Source organism: Salmo trutta, chromosome 2 (assembly GCF_901001165.1).
Source record: "Salmo trutta chromosome 2, fSalTru1.1, whole genome shotgun sequence".
Lineage (NCBI taxonomy): Eukaryota > Metazoa > Chordata > Actinopteri > Salmoniformes > Salmonidae > Salmo > Salmo trutta.
The window spans coordinates 19,817,590-19,830,573 of NC_042958.1; the positions used below are offsets into that span (position 1 = coordinate 19,817,590).

Sequence of the window (12,984 nt, forward strand, 5' to 3'; positions counted from 1 at the left end):
ACAGTCTTGTCCCATCGCTGCAACTCCCATATGGACACGGGAGATGCGAAGGTTGAGAGCCATGCGACCCTGCCAAGCCGCACTGCTTCTTGACACACTGCTCGCTTAACCCGGAAGCCAGCCACACCAATGTGCCGGAGGAAACGGGATCGAACCCGGCTGTAGTGACGTCTCTAGCGCCTTAGACCGCTGCACCACTCGGGAGGCCCTTATATGCACTGTTAACATGACATTACAACGCACTGCTGGTCTGTAAATGAATGAATGATGACACTCCATATGAAGAACCACCTCGTTAAAATAAACTTCATTTTGTAATTTTTATTTGGTCAGATGAAAACAATAAAATATAAATAACATTTACCAATTGAATCATATGAAAATACTTTATATTGTAATTCATTTCATATCTCTTTTTATTACATACATTACAAACCAAGCTGACATAATGATAAGGAGTGCTTTGTTGAATCCATTCATTGTAAAAGCTTTGGCTAATAAGTGACAGTACTAAACGTAATACCAGCATGAAAATAAATAATTTCAAAAGGAATGCTATATATTCAACTATTGCACTTATCGACACCACATAAAATACCTCCCATATCTTGTCCATTCAATGTGAACATAGGAAATAAAGAGCAGTTTGTAAACACTGTCCATAAAACTATAACACCCCGTCCTCAATAATGTACTTCCTCTATCAAACTCCTTCCTGTCTAATGTTTGATCCAAGCCAACACTCATCATGACATCTGGGTTGTGTTCAGTGGGTTTGAAACATGAGAAAATGTTTTTGAAACAGAAAAGGTAAATGAGCGCTCTCATTGGACATATTTAGGTAGTATTTAGTTTCAAAACATTTTCTCCTGTTTTGTTCTAACTGAACGTGACCCAGGTGAGTTCCCTACTATCGGCCTCTCTTCCTCTCCTCCCTCTCCTCAATTATCACACTCATTCTTCACATTGCACTCAAAACAGGTCCAGTTCAGAGGAAAGATAAAAAACAGCATAGAAAAACAAAACAAAGGAAAGAGACAGCCAGACACCTCCAGGCAGTAACAGCCTGAGCTCTGTAGACTAGTCCTGTGGTGACGGATGATAGGTAATGATGGGCGGGGCCAGGGCAGGCTGGGCAGAGACAAACAAGAACAGCCACACCCTTTTGTGGGTGGGGCATGGTGGTTGGGTGGAGACTCAGGCAGCATGTAGCTGATCTCAGCAGCGTTTGTTCTTCAGTACGTTGAGTACCCTCTGGTTCTTAGCCTTGAAGGCCATGACGAAGTGATGCGGGGCGATCTTCCCCTTCCCATCCTCATCTGCTGAGCCCATGAAGATGTAGTTGAGGCCTAGTGAGATCACACAGAAAGAGCCTGAATGCAGTGGCGGAACGGCAGAGACATTCAGGAAGGTAGCACATCAGCGTCAACTCTCCTCTGGGTTCCATATATGTTTATAGGTACAGTTGAAGTCGGAATACACTTAGGTTGGAGTCATTATAACTCGTTTTTCAACCACTCCACAAATTTCTTGTTAACAAACTATAGTTTAGGCAAGTCGGTTAGGACATCTACTTTGTGCATGACACAAGTAATTTTTCCAACAATTGTTTACAGACAGATAATTTCACTTATAATTCATTGTATCACAATTCCAGTGGGTCAGAAGTTTACATACACTAAGTTTACTGTGCCTTTAAACGGCTTGGAAAATTCCAGAAAATGGTGTCATGGCTTTAGAAGCTTCTGATAGGCGAATTGACATCATTTGAGTCAATTGGAGGTGTACCTGTGGATGTACCTTCAAACTCAGTGCCTCTTTGCTTCACACCATGGGAAAATCAAAATAAATCAGCCAAAACCTCAGAAAAGAAATTGTAGACCTCCACAAGTCTGGTTCATCCTTGGGAGCAATTTCCAAACGCCTGAAGGTACCACGTTCATCTGTACAAACAAATGTATGCAAGTATAAACACCATGGTACCAGGCAGCTGTCATACCGCTCAGGAAGGAGACACGTGCTGTGTCCTAGAGATGAACGTACTTTGGTGCGAAAGGTGAAAATCAATCCCAGAACAACAGCAAAGGACCTTGTGAAGATGCTGAAGGAAAAACAGGTACAAAGTTATCTATATCCACAGTAAAACGAGTCCTATATTGACATAACTTGAAAGGCCGCTCAGCAAGGAAGAAGCCACTGCTCCAAAACCACCATAAAAAAGCCAGACTACGGTTTGCAACTGCACATGGGGACAAAGATCGTACTTTTTGGAGAAATGTCCTCTGGTCTGATGAAACAACAATAGAACCGTTTGGCCATAATGACCATCGTTATGTTTGAAGGAAAAAGGGGGAGGCTTGCAAGCCGAAGATCACCATCCCAACAGTGAAGCACAGGGGTAGCAACATCATGTTGTGGGGGTGCTTTGCTGCAGGAGGGACTGGTGCACTTCACAAAATAGATGGCATCATGAGGGAGGAAAATTATGTGGATATATTGAAGCAACATCTCAAGACATCAATCAGGAAGTTAAAGCTTGGTCGCAAATGGGTCTTCCAAATGGACAATGACCCCAAGCATACTTCCAAAGTTGTGGCAAAATGGCTTAAGGACAACAAAGTCAAGGTATTGGAGTGGCCATCACAAAGCCCTGACCTCAATCCTATAGAAAATATGTGGGCAGAACTGAAAAAGCGTGTGCGAGCAAGGAGGCCTACAAAGTTGACTCAGTTACACCAGCTCTGTCAGGAGGAATGGGCCAAAATTCACCCAACATATTGTGGGAAGCTTGTGGAAGGCTACCCGAAACGTTTGACCCAAGTTAAACAATTTAAAGGCAATGCTACAAAATACTAATTGAGTGTATGTAAACTTCTGACCCACTGGGAATGTGATGAAAGAAATAAAAGCTGAAATAAATCATTCTCTCTACTATTATTCAGACATTTCACATTCTTAAAATAAACTGGTGATCCTAACTGACCTAAAACGGAATTTTTAGTTGGATTAAATGTCAGGAATTGTGAAAAACTGAGTTTAAATGTATTTGACTAAGGTGTATGTAAATTTCCAACTTCAACTGTACATCTATAAACGTATAGAGTACTGTACAGTATGTTTGTATATATTCACAGTATGGATCAGCGGCTGAGGGGAAGGTATAGATCTTATTGCAGTGAGTTTTGCCGCTTACCTCAGACCTTGGTCAAGCTCCTTCAGGTGAGCTTGAAGATAGGTTACAGCAATGGAGGCAAACTCAGAGCCATACACCAAGTAGTATGTCGAACCACCTCTTTCTTACGTATCTTGTATATTTGGAACATGCCGCTGTTACAAGTGCTTACTCAGTGCCACACTTGAAACCGTGTCAGTATTACTCAATCATAGAATTTGAACTGAAATAAAAACATATGGTTCAATAGTACAATCATGGACTAATACCTGTGCTATCGCGTCACGGTGAATGTCTGAAACTAAAGCAAGAGAAACGGATGACTATATCCAGGGGAGAGTTAGCCTGAGTGCCAGTCTGTTTTTGCTATCATGCCAACTCCTTGTCACTCATTGTCATGCCAAACCACATTGTCTTGAGTTGGAGTTGGCAAGAGCACAAACAGATCTGGGACCAGGCTATAGAAAGAGACAACAGATCTGGGACCAGGCGAGGGGAGAGTGAGGCCCAGAGTCCTTTGGTAGTGGTCCACCGTACTACTACTCACCTCGTCTGATGGATGGACACTTCTTGCAGAGCACGATGATCTTGGTGCTCATGGTCTTACCGGCCTGCTGGATGGCCAGGTTGCCTTCTTTGTAGACGTTGATGATGGAGATGGTGGCGTACACACTGCCTCCTCGCACCACCGCTGTGATGACAGTTCCTGTTATCACTGTCACAGGAACATAGGGAGTTTAGATGGCTGAACAACTAGCACTCAACAACATCTACTTAGATTGGAAGTCTGACAACTGTGTCATCATTATGAAATGGTGGTGTATACAAATATTGTATGATCGAGATTGGATATCTTTCTATACAAATACTCTGATGCTCGGCTTGCAAAATGTACTGGTTGAATAGCTTTGAATAAGATGATCAGATCAATGTGTAAACAGGAAGGAAAGGCCGGGTCAGCTCAGTCTTCTGTTAGGCCCTTTTGTGTCTAGCCTAGTCATTACAACTTGTGATGCAACACCCTTGGCTTGATATGACTGCAGACTGTCTGCCACTGTATTATACAAGACATTTTGACACGAACACCAAATTACTGGTTTTCACAGACTGGTCTTCATTTTCCATGCAAATCTGACCTAACCTCCCTGAGGAAAAGCAATTATTAAAATACCTGCCTCATTCCATCAACATCTACTCGGAGAAAAACATCACAGAGCTAGTCTAAATACTGTGGTAGCAAACTAAGGCCATGGAATACGTTGGCTGAATCAACACCTTCATTTAGCAGCAGTTTACCTACAGTTAGGCTCTTCTCTGGCATGTGTGTTACCTCTATGAGAAGAAGAGAACTGTGTCAGTCCCATGCACATATTCACTGGGCTGCCCTGTCAGAAAACCCTCAAGGACGCTTTTAAGACGCGCTGAAACCACGCAAATAGTGTATCATGACAACATGGGTTTGTTGAGAGAGGGACGGCTCATATGGACTGGATTGATGCTGGGGTAAATGTTGGACGATTTTCTCTCACCCCCACCCCCCAGACAGACAGACAGACAGACAGACAGACAGACAGACAGACAGACAGACAGACAGACAGACAGACAGACAGACAGACAGACAGACAGACAGACAGACAGACAGACAGACAGACAGACAGACAGACAGACAGACAGACAGACAGACAGACAGACACACACACACACACACACACACACTGTTGACCTGTTGTTGTTGTAGCTTAGTATCTGTGACGGTAGTAGTGGCGGCTTTAGGTAGGTCAGCCATAGATATAGATATAGCATTACCTGTAGGAGAATAGTATCTCTCTTACCAAAGTCACTGGTACAGTAGTTGCTCTCAACGGTTCCACTTCTTTTGCATTTCTGCTGGCACAGAGCTACAGAGTACTTCAGGGCTGGGGAGACACAGAAAAATAAAATATAGTTACTTAGTTCACATTCATCTTCCACATTCAAGGGATGCTAGCAAGTAGGGTTTGCGTTGATTTTGTTTCACATTGAGTCAATACAGGGAATTAATTGAAATCAATCGTAGGCTAATAAATTAGTCTGAACACATCCCATTGAAAACTGTGGGCAACTTAGAATCCTACAGTTCACATCATGCTTAAGGTATAGGGTTCTATTTTCGTCTGGCGTTGAGGGGCAAGTGTCTAACGCACGCTTGTTGTAAAAACCCGGCGCTCTGCTATTTTCCAACCCTTGTGCCAGGGTTGGTCATTTACCTGTCTAACATCAGCTTGCTTGCGCTGAGATGGGAGTGGTGAAAATACATGTGGTGTGTCCTTAAAAACGAGCGCCAAACTGCCAATTTCGGTTAGAGTAACTGGAGATAAACTGATCTTAGTGGTAATGCATGTTGGTTATGGCATCAATTTTGCCAGTGGAGGCGCACAGTAGCCTAATCAGTGGCATTTCATCAGTGTTTTATTAAAAGATCATCTTTGAGAGCAGCAAAACAGTCTACAGACATTCACCTTTTTAGTAAATTGGAATGTATTTTTGTCCAGCTTCTGTGAAAAGTTTGGACTCATTATGTGCGATGCCCATTGAATAAAAAGTGTCAGTGACGGCCTCCCGAGTGGCGCAGCGGTCTAAGAGGGGTCACTACAGACCTGGGTTCGATCCTGGGCTGTATCACAACCGGCCGTGATCGGGAGTCCCATAGGGTGGCACACAATTGGCCCAGCGTCGTCCGGGTTAGGGAATGGTTTGGCCGGGGGGGCTTTACTTGGCTCATCGCGCTCTAGCAACTTCTTATGGCGGGCCGGGTGCTTGCAGGCTGACCCCGGTCATCAGTTGAACGGTGTTTCCTCCGACACATTGGTGTGGCTGGCTTCCAGGTTAAGCAGGCGGGAGTTAAGAAGCGCGGTTAGGAGGGTCATGTTTCGGAGGACGCATGACTCGACCTGCACCTCCCGAGCCCGTTGGGAAGTTGCACCGATGAGACAAGATCAAAAAAAGGGGGTAAAATAAACATTTTAATTTATCTTTTTTTAAGTGTCAGTGACTGTGGGAAGCCTGTCTAGGAACATCAAGTTATTAAAAAAGACTATCAAGGCTGCTAGGGTAGTGGTATAGGGAAAAGCTCAGACTACAAAATACAGTCCAACCAATGTCCAAATGTCATTCTTACTGGTGGAGAACAAACAGCCTAAAAGATAAGCCAATCAGAGGCAGTCATCAAAGGATCCTGATGACATCATGATGGGGGGGAGGGGGTTGTGTGTATGTGACTTTTTTAAAACATTTTTACATTTTAGTCATTTAGCAGACGCTCTTATCCAGAGCGACTTACAGTAGTGAATGCATACACTTCATGCATGTTTTTTTTCTTCTTCGTACTGCCTTGCCAGAGAGAGTTGGTGTCCTCAAACAGCCATGCATGTGTGTCTTTAGGAGGTTCTGCACATTAGTTTGTCTGAGTAAGAAGGAACAAGGTGTCTCTTTGGGGTGACTACTTGCTTCCCTTCCCCTTAACTCTGTCATAGTAGACAAATCACAGATTTAAAAAGACAAAACAAAACACCACCATGCTTCACCATGGGGGGGACTGATGTTTTGACTGGAATCTAACCTCGTCCCCAATTGCTACAGATAGAGCCGGCTAGGGACAAGATTAACAGCCATCCAGCCTTGGTGTCTGCTCCATTGCCTTTCATCCTGGGGGCAACAGCCACTACCATGGTAGTTCTGATCTGGAACCAGGCTAATGAAAAGGCCTGGAAGCCAATCTCCTGGTAGGAGGGAGCTACAGCAGCTACACCACATGTTGGCATCAGCAAAGACCACTGGGACCAGGCAATCCAATCTGTCTCCACAACTCCTAGTAGCAGATCAAAAACACCCATGTGGCCTGGAGATGATGATAATGAATTGGATTCATATTGTGCTAAAAGCACTTTACATTGTAACAACAAGACTGAAGAGATGTGTCAAGACAAGGGAAGAGTTACACATATGTCCTGCTTGGATTAAACAGAGAAAAAGGAGCTACCTACGTATGGGTCTGGTGGTAGCTGCTGGGGTGCTGGTGGACGGTGGTACCGTGGTGGTGGGGAACTTCTTAGGTCTAAACTTGTAGTGACCGATGAACCCGTCTGCTGTTAAACTGAGGTCTGAGAGGAACTGGATCAGGAGCTGGTTACCTTCAGAGAATACTGGACTGAAGAGAGAGAGAGAAAGAAAGAGGGAGAGAGAAGAGGGAGATAGATATAGAATGTTAGCTTACCTGTTAAGTAGTTGATATATCAAATATGCTCATGGATATCTTGTGCTTAGGTAAACAGTTAATCATGCATTAGTAGGTTTATGATCAAGGTCATAAGCGAAGCGGTACATTAGCTAGATGAATGCAGAGTAGAAACAGGTGTGTGACGTACGCTGGAGGGCTATCGCCACAGTACTTCCCGATCCTCTTGGCATCGTTAATCTCTGCCCCGTTGAAAATGGCCACATAGTCATAGCGACAGTAGTTGTCTCTTTCCACATCGAACTTCTCAAACTTCACCTCAATAATCTGTGTTGGTGGACAGGTTACATAGAACACAGGTTACACACAACACAGGTTACATAGAACACAGGTTACATAGAACAAATTACTTTCAGCCCACATTCTGAAGGTGCATTTCATTGTGCAACACTAACCAAGAGCAAACCACAAAGCAATTATGTGAAAATTGACATCTTAGGCGATCTCAATGACTCTCAATTGTGTCAAGTTGAACTGTGAGTAAAGTAAGAACCTCTGGCTGTAGACTACCACTCACCTGGTTCTTAGGAGCCACTATGTGCCATGAGCAGGTGACCCCAGCGGGGTAGTCTTTCTCGGGCCAGTTAGGGGTCTTAAAGGACCCTGAGGGTTTAACCAGACGACCGCCACAGTACTGATCCCCTGGTGGGTGCAAAGTCAAACTACAACGTTTAGTTATACTGCTCAGATAGTACTGCTTCACATGCTATTCATTTGACGCACCACTGGACATCATCCTGTGACTCTGTGTTTATGTGCAAGATATACTGCTTCCTTCTGAATGTTAAAGTACGGAACGTTGTGTGCACGTGCATGACATAATCCCATAATGGAACAAACATTTTCGAATAAGTAGGCTCTTGTCTTATGCTTCCTTTGTGGTTATGAGTAAATTAAGAAGACATCGGTCTGTCCCTCTGCCTTGGTCCCATGCTGCAACGTGCAGTTAAAAGGGAGTCTATATGCTAGGCATACCATCACACATCTGAGAGATCACATCAGCCAACCACACAAGCTGCTTGGACTGGCAAGGGATCTGTGGATCTTGAAAAACCATGGCTGGATCTCCTGTAACATGTAGTTAGTCGCTATAGCAGTTAGTTCCACTACAGCTGAGCTCCCAGCCTCATGACTGGCAGACGGACAAGCCCAATTTGACTCTGTAACTAAAATAGACAAATGGAGGAGTGCGGTGTGGTACTTTTCAGTTTCAACCAACCACACCCAGGAACAGGGAGAACACCAGTCAATCTAAACTGACAGACCAAGAGGGATTCCAGCTTTCAGCTACGGAGACAGAGAGAAGGTTTACTGGGAGGCACTCAACCCCCCAAAAATTCCACAAACTCATTCGGGGAGAAGTAACGTCACCGGGTCAGAAGAGGAAGGGACGGCTTAGCGCTGACCTGTCTGACCCTAGAGCTCTCCATCTGGAAAATGAGCCGTGAAAAATTCCTCGTCATGCTGTGAAATGTGTAGAGATTCACCTCCTCCACGAGCAAGCTTTAAGTCAAGAGGTTTCGTCTTAACTGCACAAGAGGTCTGAACTGAAAGAGCACTGGTACTTTATCTTACCAAGCAGAAGTCAAACTTTCCCTTGACCTGCTATCCGTTGGGAGTGATTTATTTAGCTAGAACTGCCTTTTAGTCTCAGATGTAAATAATTGACCTCTCAGATCTCATCATCTGGGTATTAGTATTATTACAGTGACACGGTGCAATGACCTTGCTGGCGCAGCAAGCGGTTAAGAGGCTAGTTCATTAGCTCGTTAAAATGTGAACCTTAGCACTAAACACGCACACACATATCTGAGGTCTTTACGATGTGGAGTCCGAGCAGAGTCACAGCTAGGGCTCAGTCCCTAATGCTCTGTTGAACATGCTTGGGTAGAGGCTGGATACAGATGACTGCAGTTTTCACTACACACTACATCCAGGCGTACAACAACTTAGAGATGACACAACCCCTCTTCAACCCACACAGTGGTTCGTGGCCCGGGAGGTAGCCTAGAGGTTAGAGAGGCAAGCCTGCAACCGGCAGGCAACTAGTCCAACAGAAAAAAAATCTAGTAGGATCCTAGATCCCATCTCCTGCCGCTGTGCCATTGAGCAAGGCACGTTTATTTTATTTTCATTTGATTTAACCTTTATTTAACTAGGCAAGTTTTTTTTTTTTTTTGTCATTTAGCAGACACTCTTATCCAGAGCGACTTACAGTAGTGAATGCATACATTTCATAAATGTTTTCTCCGTACTGGTCCCCCGTGGGAATCGAACCCACAACCCTGGCGTTGCAAACACCATGCTCTACCAACTGAGCCACACGGGCTTAACCCTTAACTGCTACATTATTCTTCTATATTCTATTCTGCTTACCTCTCTCATGCGGCTGGGCAGCAGAGTACACCGCCAGGAAGCCACTCCCAGCCGTGTTGGCGTCAGACACCATCTGAATGAGCATCTTGTTGCCTGTGGAGACCAGGGCGCCTGGCCTGAAAGTCCCACAGAAGCGGCCCAGCCTCTGGCCACTCACATGGCCACTGTAAACATCCACGTAGTCATAGCGACACAGGTTGTCACTCTCCAGGTCAATGAAGCGGAAGGACAGGACCACCACTTTACCCTCAGGGACCTGGGGACAACATTCAATCCAATACAATATACATTACAATCTATTCAATCACATAAGGGGCATACAGTGCCTTCGGAAAGTATTCAGACCCCTTGACCTTTTCCACATTTTGTTACGTTCCAGCTTTGTTCTAAAATGTATTAAATTAAATAAAAACTCAGCAATCAAAACACAATATACCATAATGACAAAGCGAAAACAGGTTTTTAGATTATTTTGCAAATGTATAAAAAGTATTCAGAAACTCTGCTATGTGACTCAAAATTGAGCTTAGCTGCATCCTGTTTCCATTGATCATCCTTGAGAAGTTTCTACCACTTGTTTGGAGTCCACCTGTGGTAAATTCAATTGATTGGACATGATTTGGAAAGGCACACACCTGTCTATTTAAGGTCCCACAGTTGACAGTGCATGTCAGCACAAAAACCAAGCCTTGAGGTCGAAGAAATTGTAGATAGGCTTGTGTCGAGGCACAGATCTGGGGAAGGGTACCAAAACATTTCTGCAGCATTGAAGGCCCCCAAGAACACAGTGGCCTCCATCATTCTTAAATGGAAGAAGTTTGGAATCACCAAGACTCTTCCTAGAGCTGGCCGCCCGGCCAAACTGAGCAATCGGGGGAGAAGGGCCTTGGTCAGGGAGGTAACCAAGAACCCGATGGTCACTCAGAGCACTAGAGTTCCTCTATGGACATGGGAAAACCTTCCAGAAGGACAACCATCTCTGCAGCACTCCACCAATTAGGCCTTTATGGTAGAATGGCCAGACGGAAGCCACTCCTCATTAAAAAGGCACATGACAGCCCACTTGGAGTTTTACAAAAGGCACCTAAAGACTCTCAGACCATGATAAACAAGATTCCCTGGTCTGATGAAACCAAGATGAACTCTTTGGCCTGAATGCGAAGCGTCACGTCTGGAGGAAACCTGGCACCATCCCTACGGTGAAGATTGGTGGTGGAAGCATCATGCTGTGTGGATGTTTTTCAGCGGCAGGGACTGGGAGATTAGTCAAGATTGAGGCAAAGATGAACAGAGCAAAGTACAGAGAGATCCTTGATGAAAATCTGCTCCAGAGAGCTCAAGACCTCAGACTGGGGTGACGGTTCACCTTCCAACAGGACAATGACCCTAACCACACAGCCAAGACACGCAGGAGTGGATTCGAGACAAGTCTCTGAATGTCCTTGAATGGCCCAGCCAGAGCCCGTACTTGAACCCGATCGAACATCTCTGGAGATACCTGAAAAGAGCTGTGCAGCAACACTCCCCATCCAACCTGACAGAGCTTGACAGGATCTGCAGAGAAGAATGGGAGAAACTCCCTAAATACAGGTGTGCCAAGCTTGTAGTGTCATACCCAAGAAGACTCGAGGCTGTAATCGATGCCAAAGGTGCTTCAACAAAGTACTAAGTAAAGGATCTGATATCAGTTTTTTTGTTTTAATACATTTTCAAAAATGTCTAAAAACCTGTTTTTGCTTTGTCATTATGGGGTATTGTGTGTAGATTGATTAGGGGGGAACAAGTTAATCCATTTTAGAATAAGGCTGTAATGTAACATAATGTGAAAAACTCAATGGGTCTGAGTACTTTCCAAATGCACTGTATGTGACAACTCATATAAGAGGAAACAAATATTCCTCTGATTTACCTTTAAGTCGTTGCAGCCATGTGACCATGCTGCGTGTTAATAAAAATGCCAAGCAGGCAGCTCAAAGTGCCTGAGGGGTGCTGTGTGGCCAGTTGCCAAATATCAGACTACCAATTAGACCTACACAGTTAGGGTTAGTGAATTAGTATCTCATTGCAGTTTATTACAGAAACATTGCGTCATTTCAGTTCTCTGATATGGCTGCCGTTAACTGTTAAACATGGATAATGTATTTACAGTAGGGTACAAGAATGTTTGACTCACCGTGATTCTCCAAACACATTTGGTATTTGGGGGGTACACCCCTGGATACCCCGGGCTCCCAATGACCCCAGAATCCCCCGTTATATTCCCTCCGCATGTAAACGTTGGTCTGGAAACATTGAGAAAAATATTTTAGACACTTCTCACTCTAATACAAATATGTAGCCTATGCTATTATGGACTCTGGAAAGGAGCAGCAGCCTAGGCGTTAATGATTGGTGTTCATTCTTGGGTTGTCTCGGCAATGCGCCAATGTGCGTCCTCATGCCTACAGCGCAGACTGCAGATTCCACCAAAATAACAACTCCCCAGTTATGAACAATTGAACATCATTGATGCCGTTCCTTCATTCATTGTGCCGTAGGCTAACGGATCATTGGCACCTCACGATAAGGCTTTGTAGGCTACAGTACACACGTGTTAATTCTAACAAATAGCCCAACGCAAAGCCAAAAATAATCAATTGTAAATAAAAGTGAAGAGGTACCTCCGTTGTGACTGCGCGCAGACTTCTGTCAAAAACAGTACACTCCATGCGCAAAAAATACTGCATATTCTCAACATTATAGGGTGAACTGACCAGGCACCACTTCGCCTGTTTTCGCCCGGTGGCATGAATGACATTGTATTCAGTTGCTCGAGCGGTGGGGAAAAGTACCCAGAAGTTCCTGGAGGGAGTTTCGCAAGCTGTAGCACAGAGATGAATATAGCGTTTGTTCTGCGTGGTAGGAGGGAGCAGTCTGCAGGCAGCTGCCTTTTTCCAAAACCTGGGATCAAAGACGCATTAGAAGTATTGGGGGGGGGGGTGCTTTGGTTTAATACCACACCTGGCATAACCTACCTTGGGTAAAATAATGTTAATATCCATAGTGAAATATTTATTCAAGGCACAGAGTTCAGGTGATCATGATGAATATATGGTCATATGTACAAACTGTATGTACTTTGCACATAGGCTGTTTATATGTGCTCTTCGGAATAAAATGAATT

The 12,984-nt window shown here is 44.4% G+C and overlaps 1 protein-coding gene across 1 annotated transcript; it reads right to left on the minus strand.

Annotated features, from left to right (window-relative positions):
* Nucleotides 1-295: 295 nt before the first annotated feature.
* On the minus strand, nt 296-12,723 carry pcolce2b (procollagen C-endopeptidase enhancer 2b). The gene is made up of 9 exons (XM_029697749.1): nt 12,482-12,723; nt 11,995-12,103; nt 9,822-10,077; nt 7,963-8,087; nt 7,576-7,712; nt 7,195-7,358; nt 5,005-5,088; nt 3,720-3,887; nt 296-1,349 (listed from the first exon to the last, which is right to left on the minus strand). The coding sequence occupies exons 1-9, from the start codon at nt 12,616-12,618 to the stop codon at nt 1,219-1,221; spliced, it is 1,311 nt and encodes a 436-aa protein (XP_029553609.1). The 5' UTR covers nt 12,619-12,723; the 3' UTR covers nt 296-1,218.
* Nucleotides 12,724-12,984: the final 261 nt, after the last annotated feature.

Coding starts and splice junctions, on each gene's coding strand:
- pcolce2b (XM_029697749.1), bottom strand. CDS start 12,618: ATGTCATTCATGCCACCGGGCGAAAACAGGCGAAGTGGTGCCTGGTCA. Junction 7,713..7,962: donor TAGTGGCTCCTAAGAACCAG/GTGAGTGGTAGT, acceptor CCACCAACACAG/ATTATTGAGGTGAAGTTTGA. Junction 3,888..5,004: donor CTACTGTACCAGTGACTTTG/GTAAGAGAGATA, acceptor TTCCTGTGACAG/TGATAACAGGAACTGTCATC.